We start from the raw sequence: 23,482 nt of genomic DNA on the forward strand, positions 1-23,482 counted from the left end.
TGTACTTGTAGGTAAACAAACACGTCATTGTAAAAGTGCAAAACATCTGTCAAAGTAAATTTACGTATAAGAAATTGAAAACATACAGAGTATTTTACAATTCATACTGACAAAAACCCATTTAATTTTTATTAGGTTACGAAAAATGGTATTCATATTACTTCATGCTCTATTAGATTGCACGATGGTCCAGTGTTAAGAGGGTAGACTGACAACCGAAAGGATTTTTAGTACGATACTCCCCTAAGTGTTAATTTAAAACGTTGACGTGAACAATTAAATGTAATTAATAATCACTCGAAAATACACATTGTATCTTAACAGCTGAAAGCTATAAAATAATGAAATATTTTTGGAAGTAGGACCAAGTAACAAGTTCATTGTTAATGTAAATTTACTCAACGACACTGTAAAATTAATTGACAGTTGTGGTTAAAGAAAACATGCATTCACGTTAAAAAAATATATTTCACAGAGTAAAAATATAGGCCTACCAACAGGTATGACATATTAACCGAACCATAGAAATTGTACTTTTACACATTTGAAATTATTCTATTTGAGCACAAGAGTAAAAATACACGAAACACGTAAGTGTAAAATTTCACTAACGTCGGTGGAGTCTTCTGACACAACATTTGGTGTAAAATTACATTTTTTTTACAATGTACACATTTTGAGAACCAATAAATGTGAAACTTAATTAATAGACTATACGACGAAACAGTTGCGACTTTTCCAAAAATGCAATCAGTCTCACAGCAGACTAATCGTGACAGAAAAGCTTGAATTTAGGGGAATTTTTATGCTTAATTTCTCTCATATCCGACTCATTTTTCGCCAGTAACCAAACCGGATTTTACATTTTCAAATGACATGTGAATCAATACACTTCTATAAGAACGAAAAATCCTGGGATATTGTTTTTTTTCCCTCTCTCTTTCTTTTTTTAAGGCGAACTCGAAGTGCTCAAACAATGGAATTTTCAGAATCAAATCTCAGCAGGAGACGCGTTTGAAAGGGCGGTGACGGAAAGGAAAAAAAAAGCTTTGGAGCAATTATAGCGATTGTGTGCTCTAGAGATTTGTTCGCTTTATGAGATTGACAGCGGGGGTTGTTTCTACCCCGCTTCGAACCGTCTTGCAACCCCCTCTGTTCTTCTCGCCAACCCCCTGTACCCTGACCTCGGCCAGGCGTCATGAAGAGGGGTTGCTTGCCTGATGGCAGAAGCGACAAGAGCCTTGGTGGGGGGGGGGGGGGGGGGAAGAGGGAAAAAACCTATAGGGTTCGGAGATTAATGAAAGGGTGAGTTTCTTGGGGATGCAGATGGCGCAGGCTTATTTGCTGATTGCATAAGACCTGCGCTTAGTCCCGAGGGCCAGTTTAACCTATGCCATTTAACACCTCGCTGGCGACGTGGACTACGGCAGAAAATTTAAAAAATTCCTACATTCTTTAAATGATTCGTGCGCTGGGGAATTTTTTGATGATGCAATTCTTCGGGCATAGTCTGTTTGTGCCTGATAGCAGGAACAGAAGCCAGTTCCCGAATTGTCGCACCTGTTTTGTCATGGGAAGCTTACTGTGTTTGTCGTTGTCCTTGTAGTCGTTGTCCTTGTAGTCGTTGTCCTTGTAGTCGTTGTCCTTGTAGTCGTTGTCCTTGTAGTCGTTGTCCTTGTAGTCGTTGTTTTCCTTGTGGTCGTTGTTGTCCTTGTAGTCGTTGTCCTTGTAGTCTGTGTTGTCCTTGTAGTCATAGACGTTGTCCTTGTAGTCGTAGTCGTTGTTGTCCTTGTAGTCGTAGTCGTTGTCCTTGTAGTCGTTGTTGTCGTTGTGGTCGTTTTTGTCGTTGTGGTCGTTGTTGTCCTTGTAGTCGCTGTCCTTGTAGTCGTTGTCTTTGTAGTCTTTGTTGTCCTTGTAGTCATAGTCGTTGTTGTCCTTGTAGTCGTAGTCGTTGTCCTTGTAGTCGTAGTTGTAGTTGTCCTTGTAGTCGTCTGGAAACTGTAAAAGAATGGTTGTAGGCCTACTTTTTGCAAGGAAATTCCTTGGTAACTCATTTGCCAACGATATCACTTGTAAAAATGCAAAGCAGAGGTTTGTAAAATTGCAAATGGTTCAACTGTGTTTCCAAGGACCATCCTTGGTAAAAAAAAAAAAAAAAAAAAAAAACTATTTTTTTACAGTGTGATACCTGCTTATTTTCATCGTTGTGTTCGTATGTTTTCTGTGTTGTCCAAGTTTGTTGTCTGTCTGCATTTACTGTTCTTGTTTAAAATGTTTCATCGTTGTTAGCCCACTGTGTTGTCTGTGTTGTTATTTTTTCATGACTAAATTCCTCCCACGGAATTCTTGTGCTGTCTGATATATAAATTTTGGCAGTTTCATCTGTGCTGTCGTCGTTGTGTTGTCCATAATAGTTTCATAGTTGGATCAATCTGTTCCCTGTGTAGTCCGAGGTTTCTTATTTTTGCATTCTTGAAATTTTTTCCACGTCAAACAGTGCAAAACTGCAAAGGCGTGTGTCCAAAGAATTATATTAAATTAAACATTTCTACCCCAAGGATACCTCAAAGGGCTTCAATATAAGCATTGTAAGCATGACTGCCACATTATTAATATTGGTAATAAAAGTTAGAGATGTATCGGATCCCATTTTCCTCAAATCAGAAATCTCGGATTCATATCGCAAAGAGTAGGCCTACCTCCAATCTACACCTCGAATATGAATATAGATCACAAAGGATCAAAAATGAAATCAATTACGAAAAAATAAAAGTAAATTAAAAATGGTGTTAAAACATTCAACCCTTTAAATGGTCATTTCAAGAATCAATATACATATAATTTTATTTACATAAATACATGTTAAATGTACAATGTGTGAAACGGTAATATGATAGCGTTTGGTATGAGGAAAATTACAAATATACAATTAGGGGTAGTAGAATTCATATATTTTTATTTACTATGTGTCCTCTAATATTTTTCTTCGAACATTACGCAAAAAAAAAAAATCCAAACTGAGAATAAATTCGTAAATAACTAGTACTTTCCCAATTACTTATTCGTTAAACTCTATAAAAATTTGTGCAAGTATGCAAGTGAATAAATATGCGAGTGATCGAACACGTGAGTGATAACATACGCGAGTGACGAAGTATATAAGTATACAAGTTTAGAAGTATGCATACGCAAATACACAATATGCACATTCCATCGAGCGCCTCACTATTTCGTTCCGCTCTGGTCATAGTCTCAGCTTGCGTTGCTGGCTGTAAATAAATTTCACATAAAAAAACTCACTTAAATTTGATTTGGGCCTAAATACCAGAAGATTTAGTAATATTGTAGATTGTGTGCTCTTCCGTTGGAATTTTTTTTTTTTGTAAAAAGTATAGGCCTATTTAAGTGGCTGCATTGAAAAACGCCTAACCACTATTTTACACCATTGAAAAATGTTTTATAGAAGCTAATCTAACCTTAAAAACCGTTTACACATTTAACTGAGCCCACATAGCCTACTGATTAAAATTTTTGTGCGTGGAAAGTCATTTTAAAATAATGGATTTACCACATAAAACATTCACGCAGCCAAACATGGAGGTAAACAGTAAGGGTTTTGGTATGTACAATATTTGCCATATTAATACTGAAGTCAAAATGAAAACATTACACCTACTGCATTTCCTATTTACATAGCAAAACAATTTTTGTTTAAATTAACGAATTTTAACGTTAATATCTTGCATATGTGTTGGTATTATGTTTGTTTATCAATATGCACTACACTTTGGCATCTTTACAATTCTTCCTAGCTAGTTACTGTCAAGCTATTACACAAATTTCTAACATATTAGCCTTTACACAGCTACAATTTGTAGCAGGTATTATGGTCAAAACAAAGACGATATCACCGACGAACACATTCAGACTTAAAAAATCAGACAGCACAATAATTCCGTAGAAGGAATTTACCTCTTTAGGTTCATTTTTGCGTGCTTATGTTCGATATCACCTGAGTTAGGCTTGTTCTCTGTGGGTTTGTGTTTACATTTTTATTTGTTTTTTTTGCATTCTTGAGTTTTTTTGGCATATGTCCAAAAATTTCATTAAATTAAAATTACCCATGCATGCATAATAAAAAAAACCACTAAGAGCTGCTTTGCAAGTAACATTTGTGGACATGAGTACCAATGGTACTGTAGGTACCTACTTCTTTTGAGAAGCGTCAGATCTGAGGGATAAGTTACACTGCACAGACTTTGCCTTCAACTCAACGAAGGCCGCGTAGCGAAAAAAAAAGAGAGACTCCAGCGCAGTTGTTCGCAGACTCTCTGCCGCCTACAGTCTTCTTCCCCCCCCCCCTTTTTTTTTCTCTAACCCCAACGACTGTTTCTCCCCCCTCCCTTCTCCCTTGTTTCCCCCCTTCTCCCTTGTTCCCCCCCTACGGCGACCATCCGCCCCCACCCTTATCTAGTCACCCTCTCCCACCCCCCACCTCGCAAAACCAGCTCCCAGCCAACAGGGGGGACCCGATGAAGCGGAAAACATGGCTGCCATCTTTATAGATGAGATTCTTTTCAAGCGACGCCCAGGTCCTGTTTGGGGCGTCTCGACTTTCGTTCAGAAATTTAAGAGCGCATCCCAGTCAGGAACGTTGGTTTAGAAAAGGGGGTGGGGGAGGGGGAAAGTTTTTAAGGAGTAAAAAGAGAAGATCTGGAGTGTGAGGGGGTTAAGTCAACTTTAAGAATGTGTCATCCTCCTTTTATTCGCCCTGAAGGCTCGTCGTAAATAAACGGATGTGTTTTTTTTTTTTGCCGCTGCCTTCCGCAGACGTTTTCCTTTCCGCGGCGAGTGGTACTAAGTATACGTGCGTGTGCGTGTGTGTGTTAAGTATACGCGCGTGTGTATGTGTGTGTGTACGTATGGATGTGCGAGCTATCTTCAGGAGCAGTCGAAAAGAAGGTTCGGAAAGAGAAATCATCCCCATGGCGTCCCCCTTATACCTTTCTTCTCTACTTCGCTTTTTTTTTTATCTTCGTCTTGCCAGAGTTTCCAAAAAAAATATTACTTCGGCGAAGGTAAAAAAATATATATACATCTGTACCTCGGAGGCATAACATACTATATCCACTTTCGGGCAAAATGCACTTTTAACCAAAAGCTTGACCACAGCTTGATGTTTTTTTTCTAGTGACATACATACAACAACGCCGTTAGTAGGCCTACAAGTCACAAAAATAAGGGTTTATGTTTTGAATATGCTCCACCTATTCCTTAACCAGATTCATAGTGCACAACAGGGGCAGATTTCGGTGTCCTATCTGTGACGTATCGGTTGCCCAAATTCAGCGCATGCACAGAGCTAATTTTTTTTGTTGATTTCGTCCAAATGGTTGTCCAACTATATGATAATCGGGGAACGTACCAAGAATGTTTGTGTGCCAAATGAAACTTTGTGATAGCGAAACCATCCTGGAATACTTAAGAACATTTTGTACACTTTAATAGTCATGACAATAAATAATCGCAAATTAAATATAGTGCTTGAGGAAATTAAAATAACGCCATTTAATTCGTGAGACGGTGCTGCTATCTCTATGATTTTTGCCGCAAGATTTGTATCGGTGGTTGCTAAAAGTCCGCAAGAATGCGTTGGAACCCGTTTCTAGCCTCGCGCAGGGCACCGTTTATTAAAACTCTTGCCCATTTGATTTCTTACTGGGATTCGGTTTGGACACGTTTTGGAATACGGCCCGCGAATTAGTAGAGACCGGAAAAATTCACGGATTCATCTCACAACATGATAGAATCCAAGCAACTGTTCCTTTATGTTGCTTCTCTGATTTGCTCACAGTTTATCTGAAGGACTTTGAGCCAATGAAAAACCTTCAACCAAAAAAGTATCGAATCGCAAGCGTCCCAGTCGACAGGTGTCACGAGTCAGTAGCCAATGAGCAGGTGGCATTGGCCCGAGTGTGTAGGGGATGGTGGAGTCTGTCCTAGAGGTAATCCAAAGCGCGAATTTTTCCAGTCTCTACGAATTAGGGTACGGTTAAATCCCAACTAGGCAGTACTTATTCGCTTTCTTAATCGAAAGTGTTGGAATACCGCTTTATGATCAACGCTATGTCAAAAAATTCACTTAGGTATTTTGGGTAGAAAATAGTTAAGTGTATGCAATGTAAGTGATGCAATATTTAAAATTCTTTGAACTGCTATGTTGAAAATACGGGTCTTGTGACACAGTGTATTAAACCTCCGAGCTACAGACAGGCCTATATATCCACTTGCCAGAGAGTACAGGAAAGAACTTCGCATCAGATATTTCTACAAATTAGTGTTCTTGGCGTTTTCAATGCTAAAACTTCTTCATGTTTGGTGTGACACAAACGTTTCAAACCTTCACTGTTTCATCGTCACTGTTTCATCTTGCAGTTGGAATGATCAAAATAGTAGCAAAAGCAAATATTTACAATACAACTGGTTAAAATATTTTGTTATGATTCTCTGATAAATCATGAGATATTATCTGTATGTTTAGGTATGCCCTATCTACAATATACGAATGCGCACTTATTTAGCTATCCCACTGTCTTCAAAAACAATCAGTAGGCTATTTATAAGGACATTTAATTTTTTTCTCTCATTATGTTTATTGAAATCAAAGAAAACGAATATCAAATCACGTGAACAATGACATCGGAAAAAAGGGGACATAACACATCAATTTTGACCACATTATTTAGAATGGTCTGTATAAAGAAAATTCTGTTCGTCACCGGTATTCCAAAATGCCTCATAAGATGTTTTCCAATACAATCTAGCCTATGTATATTATGGTACCACTCTTCATATGAACGAAAATCAGAACACGTTTTCTTTTACATTATATGGTAGGCTATATGTTATTGGTAGCAAACGCATTGTACAATGTAAAATATACAAAATTAAAAGAGAATTTTAATATAGTAGATAAACTGAGTAAGAATACCAACGACAATTTTAGGCTACAATTTCAAAACAAAAAAAATTTAATTAAACATAGGTAGGCGGTAGGTTACACATATATGACTTTTGGTTTAAAGTGCTGCCCAAGACAAGTATAAGTATAAACAACTGGCTTATTGCATAAAATAGAAAAAAAGTGTTTAATTCAAGAACGTACGCAGAATTTCAATTCGAAGCGCTGGGTAGTGGAGGAGGGGGGGGGGAAGACTACTTAACCCATTGTTTGCTTTCAAATTGTTTCCTATTGTTGGTGGATATAGCTAATAGATATTTTATAGATTTTATTTAGGATTTCGGGTTAAAATGACACATCCACCCCTTCCCCTTGCGTACGCCATAGTTTAAGATGAAACACTGGATGTATCTGTACAATGTTAAAAGAAACCCGAGTTCTATAACCACCATAAAACTGGTCGATGTCGTAAAATGATTTCTGAAAAAAAAATTACGGGTAACATTTTTATTTCGCATGCATATTTTGGACGTGTTGTTTCCCTCGATTGTTTTGAATAAGTTATTTAACGACAGGGATAAGTTTTTTTTTCTTCTGTGGTTTGAAAATCTGATCTTTCTTAAATTCTTTTTCTACTTCTGAACTCCAATTTCAAAGGAGCATAGAAGCCTTGAGAAGCACAGTTAGACCATGAGTGGTGTGTATGTTTTAGACTAATTTTTTTTCCGTGATGAAATTGCAGCAGAAGATTTTCGGGTTAAAATCAGGCTCATCCTGTAATATGTTTTTACACTGTTAATATTACAGTAAAGTTATATGGACTTTTCAACGAAGAATTAAACTCAAATACGCGAAGATTACTTCATAAATTCAAATAACTGAATCTTAGTATAAACTTATACCATAGGCTATTTCGTATTCCGGGTCGTATCTTTAGTTCGAAAAAAAAAAGGTGGACAAGCGAAGAGTGTTCTTACTTGTAGACTTAACTAGTTTTTGACGTGATAACGTCTTATAAATCGATGAACGCCGGCTGCACCCACGAAAAAAGCATGACTCATTGTCACATTCCACCTGAGCCGAGCGTGCAAGAACCGGCCAACCACTGTGCGAGAATATCTTCTAGGAATATCAAACAGTTTAAGGCGGGCTTTTTCAAAGCAGCAATTTTAAAAAATTAAATTTATTTGTCCAATTTCGTCATTTCAAATAAACAATCTATTGAAATTGATTTGATTTTAGTTTATTTCTATAACTAATTGTTCGTGATTATATTTAAATAACTTACTTAAATTAAATTTTAAAAAAACTGTAAATAATATTTGAAAATTAAAAAGTATACAATTTTCATCAGTGTTTTCTTACGACGTTATCACGTAAAATTATCGTCCGTAAACCGATTTTACAGACAACCCTCCTTTTTTTATGATTTGTTAAAACAAAGAGAATATTCTTTGGGAAACACGTTCAAAGTAAGTGAACTCAGTATTAGTATAATCAAGAAGTTTAACTTTTTGTCCCAATCTGTGGCCTTTGGCAGCAAAAGAAACACGCGCGATATTTTCTGTTTCCGGTCTGACGAAAAAAAAAAATTTCACACATATAGGCTACACATAAGGCTACCATTTAAACGCATTATGTATATTTGGCATCTCATTGACTTATGTACTATGCTTTTATCGTATTGTACGAAAGCATGACAAAACTTCTTTCGCATGTTTGTCAAGATAAGATTTTATGTAGTGACTACAAATAAAGAATATAAAAATTAAACAGTATACTAGGCACAGTTTGGTGTGTTTACGAATGTAACTGTGCAACTTGTGACCGGCGTACTCCGTGGAATGAAGGTGTGAGACGTGGTCAGGGAGGGGATCTGGGGAACCACACATAACTTAGAAAGTCACAACTTAGAACTGTCATAACTGAGAAAACTTGAAAAAATCCACGTAACTTAGAAACACACAACTTAGAAAGATCATAACTTAGAAACACACAACTAAGAAACACACAACGCAGAACCACACAACTTAGAAACGTCATAACGTAGAAAGTCACAACTTAGAACTATCACAAGTTAGAAACACACAACTTAGAACGATCATAACTTAGAAACACGTAGCTTAGAAACACGCAACGCAGAACCACACAACTTAGAAACGTCATAACGTAGAAAGTCACAACTTATAACTATCACAAGTTAGAAACACACAACTTAGAACGATCATAACTTAGAAACACGTAACTTAGAAACACGCAACGCAGAACCACACAACTTAGAAACGTCATAATGTAGAAAGTCATAACTTAGAAAATTCTAAGTTATGTGTTTCTAAGTTGTGTGTTTCTAAGTAGTGTGTTTCTAAGTTATGACAGCACCCCGGCGATCTAAACGGGCCTCGCTGTGCTTGCAGGTACTACGAGACGGGCTCCATCCGGCCGCGAGCCATAGGCGGGTCCAAGCCGCGGGTCGCGACCGCCGAGGTGGTCGGCAAGATCTCCCAGTACAAGCGCGAGTGCCCGTCCATCTTCGCGTGGGAGATCCGCGACCGACTGCTCCAGGAGGGCGTCTGCACCAACGACAACATACCGAGCGTGAGTGCCTGCCTTCTTCTGGCCCTCTTTGACTGTTCCGGTACCGAGCTCGAGTACCCTCCTCCTTCCTCCTTCACCGCTGCGAGAGACAACATACCAAGCGTGAGTGCCTGCCTGCCTGCCTGCCTGCCTGCCTGCCTGCCTGCCCGCCAGCCCTCGTTGACTGTTCCGGTACCTAGCTCGAGTATCCTCCTCCTTCCTCCTTACCGGTGCGAGAGACAACATCCTGAGCGTGAGTGCCTTCTTCTGGCCCTCTTTGACTGTTCCAGTACCGAGCTCTAGTATCCTCCTCATTCCTCCTTACCGCTTTCACAGACAACATACCGAGCTCAAATATCCTCCTCAATTCTCCTCACCGCTTTGACAGACATCATACCGAGCTCGAGTATCCTCCTCGTTCCTCCTTACCGCTTTCACAGACAACATACCGAGCTCGAGTATCCTCCTCATTCCTCCTTGCTGCTTTGATAGACAACATACCGAGCTCGAGTATTTTCCTCATTCCTCCTTGCTGCTTTGATAGACAACACACCGAGCTCGATTATCCTCCTCATTCCTCCTTGCTGCTTTGATAGACAACTACCGAGCTCGATTATCCTCCTCATTCATCCTTGTTGCTTTGATAGACAACATACCGAGCTCGAGTATTTTCCTCATTCCTCCTTGCTGCTTTGATAGACAACATACCGAGCTTGATTATCCTCCTCATTCCTCCTTGCTGCTTTGATAGACAACATACCGAGCTCAAGTATCCTCCTCATTCCTCCTTGCTGCTTTGATAGACAACATACCGAGCTCGAGTATCCTCCTCATTCCTCCTTGCTGCTTTGATAGACAACTACCGAGCTCGAGTATCCTCCTCATTCATCCTTGCTGCTTTGATAGACAACATACCGAGCTCGAGTATTTTCCTCATTCCTCCTTGCTGCTTTGATAGACAACATACCGAGCTCGAGTATCCTCCTAATTCCTCCTTGCTGCTTTGATAGACAACTACCGAGCTCGAGTATCCTCCTCATTCCTCCTTGCTGCTTTGATAGACAACATACCGAGCTCGATTATCCTCCTCATTCCTCCTTGCCGCTTTCACAGACAACATACCGAGCTCGAGTATCCTCTTTCTTCCTCCTTACCGTTGTGAGAGACAACATACCGAGCGTAGTGGCTGCTCTCTCGCCATCTACTGCTAAAGGTAACATACCTATAGTCTGTCTCACGCTTGGATTGCAGTTCAGAGCCCTCACTGTTGCCAGACTGATACTAGCAGGATTATTAACATTACAAAATTTGTTAAGTACACTGTCGACAATTATAATTAATTTCAAGATCTTTCAAATTTACTATTTTTTGATATTTCTAAGACCATAAATTGGTGTCATTACAATTTTTTTTTGCATTTCGAACAAAGTATCAATTATTCTAAATCTATTTTTTATCACACAGAAAAAACTATTTGTAGCGGTCGTTCACTAATCATAAGACATTTTATTATTATGGAATGTGGTAAAACATGACTAAAATTGTTAATATTAAATTATTAAAAAAATTAATGGAAAAATAATGTGACCCGAAATGGCGTCTTTCAGCTATATTTTCTTAAAAGTAATAATTGGATATTTTCAGATAATGGTCTTGATGAATGGCTACCAAATATTTTGTTTTAAGAACTGATGTTACAAATGTTTCGTATTAAAAATAATATTTTGTACGTTATTTTTCATTGCATTATACAGTTGTGGCAAGACGTTTTTGCTCTTTGTGTGGATCTAGCAACAGAGCATTCTGAAACAAATGGACAGCGCTAATATCAGATTCCATGCATTGGAAAGAGCGAGAGAGAAAGAGTAAATGTCCATTAAAATGCACACTGTAATCCAAGTGTGAGACATGCTAAAGTATGAGTTCCTTCATCCTTACATTGTTCTGCTGCAAGAGAGTATCTATGTGGCAAATGGAGCGTGCTGACTGTAGGAATATATAATCATATTGTAATTACTGCTACAATACATACTTACACGCCAACCGTGGGCCAAAATCTGTAGGATTCCAAGAGGGGGAGGTGGGTGGATAAATTTATAATTCCAATTTCACATTTACAATTATGCAAGTGCAAGTGGGCACCCTCAGAGAGGTTTTTTTTTTATTCCAGTGGGGCTCAGGCCTCCCTGACCCTCCTCCTCCCCAAGGGGTCAAAGTCCATGATGCGTGAGAGCTTGCCTATTCCATAATCCTCTACTGATCTAACAGAGTATCTGCATGAACGTGAAAATACCAACGTACAGTATCATCATCATTTCTACTTCTGCGAGAGTATCTGTGCCGGCGATAACACACACAGAAAAAAAAAAATTGTTGTGCTTTTACGGAAGACTAGCTCCAGTACCCGGCGTTTCCGGGTGATATATTGTCCGTGAATTGAAGCAAAATTGATAGCGCAATATGGCAGTGTGGTGGACAGTGTGTAGAGAAGTGACACACAATTGTTGTGTGTATGTCTATGACCTATGATTTTCTGTTTATCCATGGCGATCGGTTGAACAATTTAGAAGTTAATGCGCTGCAGCACCATCTAGCGGCACATTTAGATGTGCCAACTTTCATGGCGATCCGTCAAAAGGTTTTGGAGTTCATTGACGTCATACATAGCAACATCCAATTATATATATGTATATATTCCTTTGGAAACCAGTTGCCAAGAAACAGTTTGTAACACCACAAGAAAGATATTGTAGCTTTCCACAACACACAGTTATGATTACTTTTGCGCTTATGAAATACTCGAGCAAACTACACCTGCTCATTGGCTGCTGACTCGTGGCACTTTTCAACTGGGATGATTCTTTTGTTGAAAGTTTTTCATTGGCTCAGAGTCCTTCAGGTAAACTGTGGTCCAATCACTGAAGCAGCATTTAGGTGAACGAGTTGTTGATTAGAATTTCGCCTCTCGCGAAATTAACCCGCGAATTTTTCCGATCTCTCTATATATAGCGCCTGCATGCATGGTGACGTGTGCTTGTATACTTATGTCCTGTCAACTCCTGACCTATGTAACACGAATTTCGAATAATCCTGTATCTATCATTTCTTTTATTGCAATTCCATTTTTTTCTGCGTACCCAACGATAACTTGTCTCAAGTGAGCAATCATGCTGTAAGAGAATGTCTGCTCCAAAGAAGATAAAAAAAAACTATCCAGGATGAGTGACTAAATCCTTCAATTTCCTTGGTGAAAGATAGCGAACTCACAAACAACGACGTACTTCGTGTGCGCTTCATTGTAATTAACGACACATATTAGCCAGTTACGTACGAGATAAACTGACAACCAAAATAAGATATTTTTTTTTAATTTAGTCATAAGAACGCATATGTTGCGGCCACAGCAGTATGGTGATCATGCAAGTCGCCGATCACAATAATATGATCAGGTTTCTCAAAAAACAGGATGCTGGTATTTTTTTTTTTTTTTTGTAAGAAGGAATCGAGGTGGTCATTGCTGTATTCCAGTAGATTTCATTTTCGTTCTGTGATTTGTTCCGAAAGGCACGTCTGTTCTTCTTGAAAGGTAGTTCGCTTGCGGAATTTGGAAAATCTTCATACTTAATGGCATATCTATAGGGGGCCAGTGGAAATTCAGGAAGGGGGGGGGGGGGGGAGATATGGACGCGTGGTACGAGAGCTTTGTGCGTGGGGTCAACCAACACGTCATCTCCGTATACGTTTGCTTGTCAATTGTATTCTACCCGTAGGCCTATTTATAACCACGTGAATTCAAAAAGCACAAAAAAAAAATGTTAAAAATATACAGGAAGTTTTCCATAAAATGCAGTTTCGAAATTATTATGTTCATCAAACCCCTTTATATGTCACAATTTTGCACGCGCAAGACAGCCACCGGACCCTCAAAGTCAGGGGCTTCTTAAATCCAGGGGGGACTGGGCCTCCCTGCCTTCCCCCCCTCCCCGGGAGCTACGTCCATGCTCAGTGGCTCCACCAAATGCTGGCTAGTGTAATCCCAACGAATTTGAGTCGATCTTACTCTGGGCGGGAGACACAAGCCTCTTTCATTGCATTCTCGCTGTTCTCAGCTTGTACAACCTCGTCCTGAACTCTATAATATTTGCGCTTAAATATATCCAGCTGTAAAAATGTATCAGCTCAATACCCGAGTTTTAATATCATAGCTTCTTTTGAATTAACAACAATCATAAATCTTCACACTCCCGTACAGGAACGTACGCAGATTTTTATTTCACGGAAAAGGGGGAGGAGGTATAGAAACACTTTTCCCGCTTATTGCTATCCGATCATTTTCGTTTGATGGTAGGAATGGCAGATTTTGTTTAGGTTTTTAGGAGGAAGATAAAATATACATAGTTATATACTGAGGGCAGGAATTCTTAAGAATTCGATTGTGTACTAACTTTAATAACCGTGTAGTGTGTTAGTTTAATTGTATATTTCTAATCTCCTCGCTTTCGAATAAGTGTAACGTGAAAAAAATATTATTGATAGTTATGTATCATGGGACAATTTGATTGTATGATAGGCTTTGTCCATATGAATGCCAAAATTAGTTTGTTCAACGGCTCTGATAGTCGAAATAAGCTTATTACGCATTTAACTCTGTCAACGAGGAAACAAACACTGCAATGCAAAAAAAAAAATCGTGATTTCCAACTAAGCCACATAAAAAAAAAAATTTCCTTCAACAATAAGCAGGGGCATGTATTTTTCGCGAAGAGATCCTGAAACTATCTGAGAGTTAAAGCACTGTAGCATCGTCTGTGCTTCGTAATTCGTCGTATTTCCTTCAGGTGCGTGTACCTATATAGGCATACCTACCACAATATCTCAGAGAGGATGCCAACACGACCTGAATGTCCCGGTCAAATAAGGCAATGGCTTCTCTCGTAGACGGACGTCAGTCACGAGGAAGAAATTCTGGCGCGTGAATACAGCATACTGAAGTCTAATGAGGGTTCAGAAATTTATTTTCGCGAAAAATACATGGCCCTAAACTATTGAAGTAAATGGATTGTTTAATGTTCTTATAGGCTATGTTAAATGTGTGATTTTTCACTTACTAGTCGATTTTTATTTTAAGTTCGTATTGTACTGTTTTTTTTAGATGTTTCCATATTCTTGGTAGGTAATTGATTTTATCCAGGTTAGGTTAGTAACACCCAGGCATACAACGTTTTGTTTTATTATATTATATGATTTTAAAAAATGTATTTTTAGGTAAACGACAAATAAATTAAGATTTTAAGTATGATTTAAAATTTCTAAAAAAAAAAATTCAAATTTTATGTAAGTAGAGAAAAATTGATGATCCTGGTACAGTCTTAGGTATAGCTCATGCAACGCATCCGCAGCCCACTCTTTCCTTCGTTTGCCGACGAGACTGCTGGTCTTCGTCGGTGGCCAAAGCACACACGCTTTCCTAAGCAAGCAACACGCCGACCCGCTGTTGCCGAACAACAAGAGACTCGCGCAAACCTGGCGCGTATCCCCTCTCCCCCCCTTCAGCCGTTTGAGCTTTTCAACCCCCCCCCCCGGCCCCGCGAGTCCCCTTCACATACCTTCAGCTTCCCTCCCTCTTGAACTCCTTGCCTTCTGGCTGCTGCTGCTTCGGATCCTTTTATCAACGTTGCCATGGAAATTTGCATCCGACATCCAATAACGGCGAGATACAGCAGCCTTCCGCCCGCGCCGCCGACACACAGTTTATTGCCAGAAGGGCCCGGGGTTGGCTCGTAGGTCAGGGGAGGGGAGGAGGGGGCTAGGGAGACGTAATGCATGGCGGAAACTTCAAATTGAAGTTTTAAAAAGTCAGGTTAAAGAGGGTGGGGAAGAAAGCGAGAGCGGTTGCTTATGACGCTGCGCGGGGAGATAAGAGAAATGGGGAAAACGTGCGAGGAAGGATTGGGGGGGGGGGGAAGCTAACGGGGTATAGAATCTCTGGGAAAGGACGGTAATGGAAAGGGATGATGGGGGGAGGGGAGTTGAAAAATGGGCGAGGCAAGGAGCGAATACTTCAGAACAGCTCAGTCAGGAAGGAGGCGGGGTAGGAAAAGCCTAGGGAGTGGCGCGAACAGATTAGGAGAGTCCCTCCCTCCCCCCCTTGCCGCGCCGAGTGCAAGCTAGTGCAGTAAGGCTGTACCCTCTAACACTTTATCTGGGTGTTATGAGAATAGTTACGATTGCAGCAAGGGGGGGGGGGGGGAATTTACAATTCTAGTGCGTTATGAAATTTTGGATATTTTTCAGATACGAAACTCGACGATGTAACTATGTTTTACCATCAAGATGGCTACCTGAATTTGAATAAAAAAAACGCCGTGTATCCTATATACACACAAACAAAGATGTCGGTATCCAAGATGGGGGTCTCCAGCGGAACAGAAAAAATTAGTGTGACGGTCGTGACGTCATCCAATATGGCGGTCTCCAGTAGACTAAAACAAGATTTCGGGTTTTTAATCAGAATCGAAAAAATAAAGTCGTTGTGATTTAAGATCCAAGATGGCTGACAGGACGTCAAAATTCAAGATGGCAACCGTAACGAATGTGCTACGTTCGAGAATTGGAGCGCTCGGATGTACAGATGGCTGTCGTAACGAAAAGTGCAACGTTCAGGGAGTGGGACTTTCTATTTCAAGATGGCGGAATTCATGTTGGCAACCGAGGTCAAAGTCAAGGTTAATGGTCACGATCTAAGGTCAAGGACATCCAAGATGGCCGCCCATACATCATCATGGTGGGTCATTGACCCCATCCCCACTCAGACTCCAGGGCCAGGAGCCCCTTTTATATACCCTACTGCTAGCAACACTCAACTGTCGACAAAATTCGCTAGAGAACACAGAATGCAATGCTTGGAAATGACGAGTCTGAATTCGACTGAACTAATTCAGCTGCAGGTTTATTCCGACAAAAAAATTTGAAAGCATCTATACGACTTACTGTCTAGTGTTCTTCTCAATGCTGGTACACGTCTTTGAATCTGAACCACATTCGTATTGTAAATAATATAGAAAGTAAGAACACTGAGCGTCTGGGTTTATGTTTAACTGAATTAAGTTCTACAATCAACGCGAATTTTGTCCAGCGGCGGGTGCGGAAACTACGTGAGAGATTCGCGTCCAGAATTATTGATTTGCGTATACTTTAATCACGCTCGGCATTATTTTAAAGAATTTCGTGTCTGAATTTCGTACTATAATAATTATTGTATTTGCAACTTATGAAAACACTCTTATTTGCTCGTTACCGAGGTCAGATGTTTAGTACACATCATTGGCGAGTAGCTGAAAGACTCTCTAACACTTTTGTCAGTCACGTGCATGTCGAAATACGTATGTTGCGTAACGTGTAATTCAGTGGCCAGTCGTCAACGAGTACCCGGACAGTGGAAGACGACGTACAGACGGCCGCATCGTCGCAGCCGTTGGAAGGTGACGACGCTGGGTCTTCTGGCCACGATGGTAGAGCTTTGAATATATATACTGTATAGAAGTCGCTAGTGGATAGGATTTACTCTACGTTTTTCAGGAGCGTATGATGAGCAGCTTGGGAACTTCACCGCTGCAGTGCGCTGCCGTAACGCCCTGCATCGTCTTAGTTGTTATTTACACGTTAGAGCGCACCACTGTCACCCGCTGTCATTCCCCCGCACCCCCCATCCATCATTCACTGCAGCTCAAGGTCGTTCAGTAGGAGGGGGAAGGGGTGTTGAAGAGTTCGACAGTTGTCCGCTAGGGACCACCACAAGTCGATGCCCTAGAGATGGTGGCGATTGCGGCGGTGAATTAACCAACTACCTTAAAACCGTATTAGAAATTTTAACCTGGGCTGGCGACTTCTATACAGTATATATATATATTCAAAGGTAGAGGGAGAGAGGATTAAATGCGCGGAGGGGGGGGGGGGGGATGCCGAAGGACGGACGCAGACAGCGACATCGGGGGGCAAGGCATCCCTCCGGGCCGGAACCGCGCCGTTTACCAGAAGGAAGAAGAAGAAGAGAGGAAGAAGAGGAAGGAGGAGAAGAAGGAGAAGAAGGAAGAAGCCGCCCCGAGACTTCGCCGTGGCGTCATCCATAATGCAAGCGCGCGGCCACGGCGCGCCGACGACGCCGCCACCTCGTTTCACTTTCATCAAGCTATCACCCCTCTCTCCCCTACCCAAACCTTGGTCGTCGTGGGGGGTTCCCGTGGTCGGTGCGTGTCCGGGACTGCCGCGTGGCGCGGGTCTCGACGCAGCCGTTACAGTTCGTCCCACGTCACACGAGCGGCTTCAGGTAGACTTCAACCACAATACTACCTGTTGCAGTCGTTACACTGTTAGGAATCACAGAAAAAAATTTACGTAGGGTGCTTTCCAACGAACATTCCTCCTCTGAGATTTAAACGAAAAGTTCTTCGTAATTACAAATAAATCAATCTTCGCAGAAACCGCGCCGTATTTAATTGAACTTTTTTTTTTGCATGATATTTTTTTAAGTGTGATGCTTGTTTTTTTAAGTAATTTTTTACCATTTAATTTGTGGTTATGCTCGTAAACCAATTTTCTATTAAACTCGTTTTTTTTTGTTTTTTTTTTAACAATTTCGTCATGACAGTACAAAATTTCATGGAAATCTATCTACTACAGAAGATGTAATATCACTATTAAACAAAATATGTTAATAATTCGATATAGGTATACGATTAGAAGTAATTTCTAGAATAAATATTACTTTTTTGGCTAAAACTTTTTTATGTGATAAGAAATGTTTGGAAGTGTGGCAGATTGTGCAATAAGCACTTTTATTGAAGTGCTGGAGCTGTTAGCTGTACTTGCTCCGAGTCTACTCGGCTACCAATTGATCCGCTAAACACTCGGTCCTCTACACAGAAAAAAAAATCCGTACTTTTAAAAAAAAAATCCTTTGCAAACCAGTTGTCAAGAAATGTATTTTAATACTACAAGAATAATATTGCAGCTTTGCAAAACACACATCTATGTTTTTTTTTAAATATATGAGGTAAGTTTTTTTTCGTGATTATAGTGTTTCTTACGAAAATTGGCGCATGATTTTTTTCTTCTATTCAATTGATGATTCATTCGAGCATATTTTTTTCAACCATGGAAAAGGTAATGTAATATTCAATAATTGGACTTCTTTTTATCATTCTTATTAATATGCTGCTCGGGAAACTGTTTACAAATAACTTTAACGACTGGAGGTACTGGGACAACAAAAACAGTACCTAAATGCCCAGGCAAGAATCCATACCCGACGTTACTGCGAACGCTATTTCGCAGTGATACAGTTTTTTTTTTCCGCGTGAATGTACAAATTTACAAACATATAAATATCTTTGTATTTATCAGAAATTACATGTTGTGCGCGGGACACGCCGATCTCGAGGTACAGAGGAACCACGGACAGACAGGACCAGAGTCTCGGACAGGTTTTTTTTTTTGTCCCGACAGAACTCGCTCACTCTCTTTTTTCTCTCTCTCTCCGTTGCGGCGACGGACTGAAGTACGTCGGGGCGACTCTTTATCGGAGCGGCGGTCTCTCCAGTGGGGCTGGGTCGACTACGTCAGTAGCGGGGTTGGAAAGGGGAGGGGGTGGGGAAGTGCGCAGTAGTGTTTTCATTCCCTGTCCTCCCCTCGCAAAGGTTTGACATCGAGACGACGAAACAAGCTCTCTCTCTCATCTTTCCTCTCCGTCGTAAGACGTCTCTCGCCGCGGGGTCCTCTACCACTTAACCTCCGACGCCACTCTGCGGACCCTCATCCGCGAACCGTCAAAGAAAACGTTCCCGTGGACGTCGCGCCGCAGGTTTCGAGTGGCTAGGATCGATCACCCCCCCCCCCCCCTTTCTCCTCTTTCTCCTTCACCACAAAAAACCCCTTGAACGGCTGTGGACGAGGGAAATGTCATCTCGCGAACCATGCTAACGGAACCTGGAGTCGGTTTCACTCATGGTCGATGGTCCTCCCGCTTACAATTCCGCGCCTTATGCGCTCCCGACAGCTCCTGTACAACCCAGTCATCGCGAGTGGTTCGTCAAACAACCATTTTTGAAAAGAAAAAAAAAACGTTCCGTTGAAACAATATGGGCTCAAACTGTTCCATTCATCATAAAGACACTTAAAAGTGCCCATTGGCCCACGCCGAGATAACGACTTTACTGCCGTGGTCAATATTGGTTTAACTATTGTTGTTTTTTTCTTCTTCTCAACGGAAGAAAGCCGCTGAAATTAAAATAATTACACCTTCGTTCTGCTTCTGCTATTGGTTTGCTGTTGATTTGGAAGACTCTTGGACAATTAGAGACCCTCAACCGAAGAAGTATCGAATCAGAAGTTACCCAGTTCAGAAGCCTCACAAGTCAGCGGCAGATGAACAAGTACCTATACATAAGATCGTGGAGTCTATCCTGGAGCGAATTTTTTCCAGTATTTGCTTATTACTGGCCTAGTTCGGTCCAGCGCGAGTCTAAATAACTGTGCACTAACCCCCAAATACAATTAAGGGAATCTGAGCTTCATTTCCACTTTGTAACCATATTAATTAGCGAAATTTTCGTGCAAAAAATTAACTCGTACAAAATTTGTTTTCTACGCACTTCAATACATACCCAAGACAAAAAAAAATGCACTAGCTTTTTTTTTGTCCGTGAGTGCCTACAACTACTGACGTCACGTGATTAAACTGTAAGTAGAGACTGGAAAAATTCGCCCTTCAATGGCCTCTAGGATAGACTCCACAACCCCCTACATACTCAGGCAAATGCCACCACCTCATTGGCTATTGACTAGTGAGACCTGTAAACTAGGATGCTTGCGAATTGACCTTTTTTTGGTTAAAGGTTTTTTATTTTTTAAATTCCTTCAGATAAACTGTGAGCCAATCACAGAAGCAATACAAAGATACTTGTGTTTGAAGTCTAGCCTATCGCGAAATGAATCCAAGAATTTTTACGGTCTCTAACAATAGCAGTTTTCGTACAAATGTTCAATATTTTTCTTGTAGTATAACAAGAACAGGTTTCCGGAGGAATCTTTGGTAAAAAAATTCACGTATCCACGTCAAAAATGAAGGAAAAATGCCACGACGACGAGTGAAGCAGTGGCTTTAGATACAGACCGAAAAAAATTAGCCGATTTATTTCGCGATAGGCTAGAAACCAAACTCGATTACCTTCATGCTGCTTCAGCGATTGGACCACAGTTTACCAGAATGTCTCTGAGCCAATGGAAAACCCTCAACACTAGAAAAATCGAAATGCAAGCATCCCAGTCAACAGGTGTCACGAGTCAGTAGCCAATGAGCAGGCGCAGTTTGCCCGAGTGCATACAGGATCGTGTAGTCTATCCTGGAGGGTATTTAAACCGAGAATTTTTTTTACATCCCCTAGCTATAGTTGGAGCGTGTTAAAATAAACTGCAGCATCGTGTGTGTTTTGGGATTGGTTGAGTTTCCCTAAGGTTACACGCCTACTATATCGGCACACAAATCACCACTATTCTGTGAGGAAGCAAACGCTTTCTAAAAGGCCTGCCGGAAAAAAAGAAAAGTCAATGACTTTTTTTCCCCGGGTGGCAGGGATGCCAACTTGGGGTTTTCCCCCCAAATTTGGGGGGAACAAAGCTGCAATGCTGTTTTTTTATGGGGTAAATTTATTTAGGGGGATTTTTCAGCGGGTACATTATTTAAGAAAATTTTTGAGGGCGTGAATTTAAAGTGTATATCTTGAAAACAAAGTGAAGAAAGAACAGCAACACAAGTGGCGAAAATAATTTCAGCTCTCAAACAGGGTGTACAATAAAAACTTTAGAGGTTTTTTTTTATCTAAATCTAGGGGGATTTGAAGTTGGTCCTAGGGGGAACACTCTGTAGGAGTTGGCATCACTGCGCGGGCGGCCGCCTGCCTATCACAAGGCAGAGAGAAACGCTGGAGTGGTCGTATCATGTCGCATTCCAGACGCGGCGGTACGAGACCAAAAAAAAAACTTTTTTCACCGTGGCGCGGCCCTGCTGTGATGCGCAGGTGTCTTCCATCAACCGCGTGCTGCGCAACCTGGCGTCGCAGAAGGAGCAGCAGCAGCAGCAGCAGCAGCAGTCGCCGCCCATGCCGTCGCCGGCGGACTCGGTGTACGACAAGCTGCGCATCCTCAACGGGCAGGCGGCCTGGCCGCGCCCCAACCCCTGGTCAGTGCCTCTTCATCCGTCCTCCGGTTCCCTTCGGGTCGTTACCACAACGCCGAAATACCACAGCGCCGAACGTACAATAACGCCGAATACCATAACGCCGAATGCCAAATTGACCGCAACGACAGCTAGAAAACTGCTGTGTACCGCAACGCCGAAGTACAGTAACGCCGAAAAATGTTGCTGCGGGGAGGGGGAGCAAAATTAAAAACAAACTGAATGAATTTGTGTGTGTTTCTTAAATGTATCTTAATGCCGAAATACCACAACCTAACCTAACCTAGGCTAACCTAACCTAGCCTAACCTAACCTAACATAACCTAACCTTTGTGGCAGTCCTGCAATGACATTTTTCGGCGTTAATGTATTTCGGCGTTGTGGTACACAGCAGTTTTCTAGCTGTCGGCGTTGTAGTCAATTTGGCATTCGGCGTTATGGTTTTCGGCGTTATTGTACGTTCGGCGTTGTGGTATTTCGGCGTTGTGGTGCGTCCCCGTTCCCTCAGCTTCCTCGGGGTTTCCAGGAAACCAAGCCCACCATCTAGACATTTATAGCTCATGAGCAGTGCGTCCTAAAAACAAGAGTCTTGACAATAAGCTGTTAATTCACAATTGCTAAATGTTTAAGGGGAAGACAAAACAATCCTTCAGAATTCACGTCCTTTCTTATAAGTGTTGCCAGATTTTTTTTTTTAATTTTCATTAAAAAGAAGGAAACAGTTTATATGAGCATGGAATTACTATTGACTCAGACATATTCGCATTGAAATTATCATTTCATTAATAGGCTAGCTTTAAGATTGGGGGGGGGGGGGGGGATTTAGATCTCGCCATCTTGCCGTTTCAAATATATTTTTTTTTACCACTTGTAATAAAGCTTCCGTGCTAATATTTCCTTTTTTGTTTGACATGGCGTAGAACTCGGCTTTGGCTGCTTGTACAAGTCAAAAATTTTGAACGGTTGTGATTATCGTGATAGTTGCAGTCGCCCGTCTGAAATAATAATTTATTTCCCCTCGGCGCTTGCAGACTAGAACCTGTTAGTAAATGTGTGGTGGCAACGAGGTATCGAAGGTCTGGGAAAAGATGATTTATGCCTTAGCATTCCAAACATTGGGTTAAATTGTTAAAAAAATGAAAAACAAGATGTCAAAGCCTAACCTCCTTAAGCGTTTTAATACTACTTATTATTGACATTTTGGCTGTTGGACCTCAGCCACCAAAAACCTTCACAATTGAAGTTTTACATTTGTGTACACTATCATTTCATTTTATGCTAGGGTTGAAGCACTTGTTTGATTTAAAGGTTCTTAAAAACGTTAAATGAACACTCGTATACTAACACTTTAAGACAAGGCCTCCCATTTGCTTTGCTAACGCAACGCTCCTAACAGCTAGGCTCTGCCAACCTAGTAGTTTACAACTGCCGGTCCTGCGACAGAGCGCAGGGTAAGGTTCTTGGTAACGGGGTTCACCATCTTGGATTGTGACGTCACGGAGGCCTTCTCGGATGACCTCGACATATGATCTCGATCCTTGACCTTGACCCCGGCCACCATATTGGAATGACCTTAACCTCGGCCGCCATCTTGAAATAGATCGCTCCACTCCCTAACGTTGCACTTTTCGTTCCGGTGGCCTCACCATTGAGCCCCCAAACGCCTGAGTTGAACTTTCCGATGGCTTGAAGAATGCCATATTGTTCTCATCTGC

At 41.1% G+C, this 23,482-nt stretch overlaps 1 protein-coding gene across 1 annotated transcript in view; it reads left to right on the forward strand.

Moving 5' to 3' along the window:
- Nucleotides 1-23,482, forward strand: part of LOC134536462 (paired box protein Pax-6-like) — a 164,717-nt gene that overhangs the window by 45,271 nt on the left and 95,964 nt on the right. The window contains exons 4-5 of the mRNA XM_063376180.1: nucleotides 9,376-9,556; nucleotides 21,610-21,770. Of these exons, the coding sequence (XP_063232250.1) occupies nucleotides 9,376-9,556; nucleotides 21,610-21,770 (342 nt within the window). The remainder of the gene's footprint in view (nucleotides 1-9,375; nucleotides 9,557-21,609; nucleotides 21,771-23,482) is intronic.

This window comes from Bacillus rossius, chromosome 11 (assembly GCF_032445375.1).
Source record: "Bacillus rossius redtenbacheri isolate Brsri chromosome 11, Brsri_v3, whole genome shotgun sequence".
Taxonomy (NCBI): domain Eukaryota; kingdom Metazoa; phylum Arthropoda; class Insecta; order Phasmatodea; family Bacillidae; genus Bacillus; species Bacillus rossius.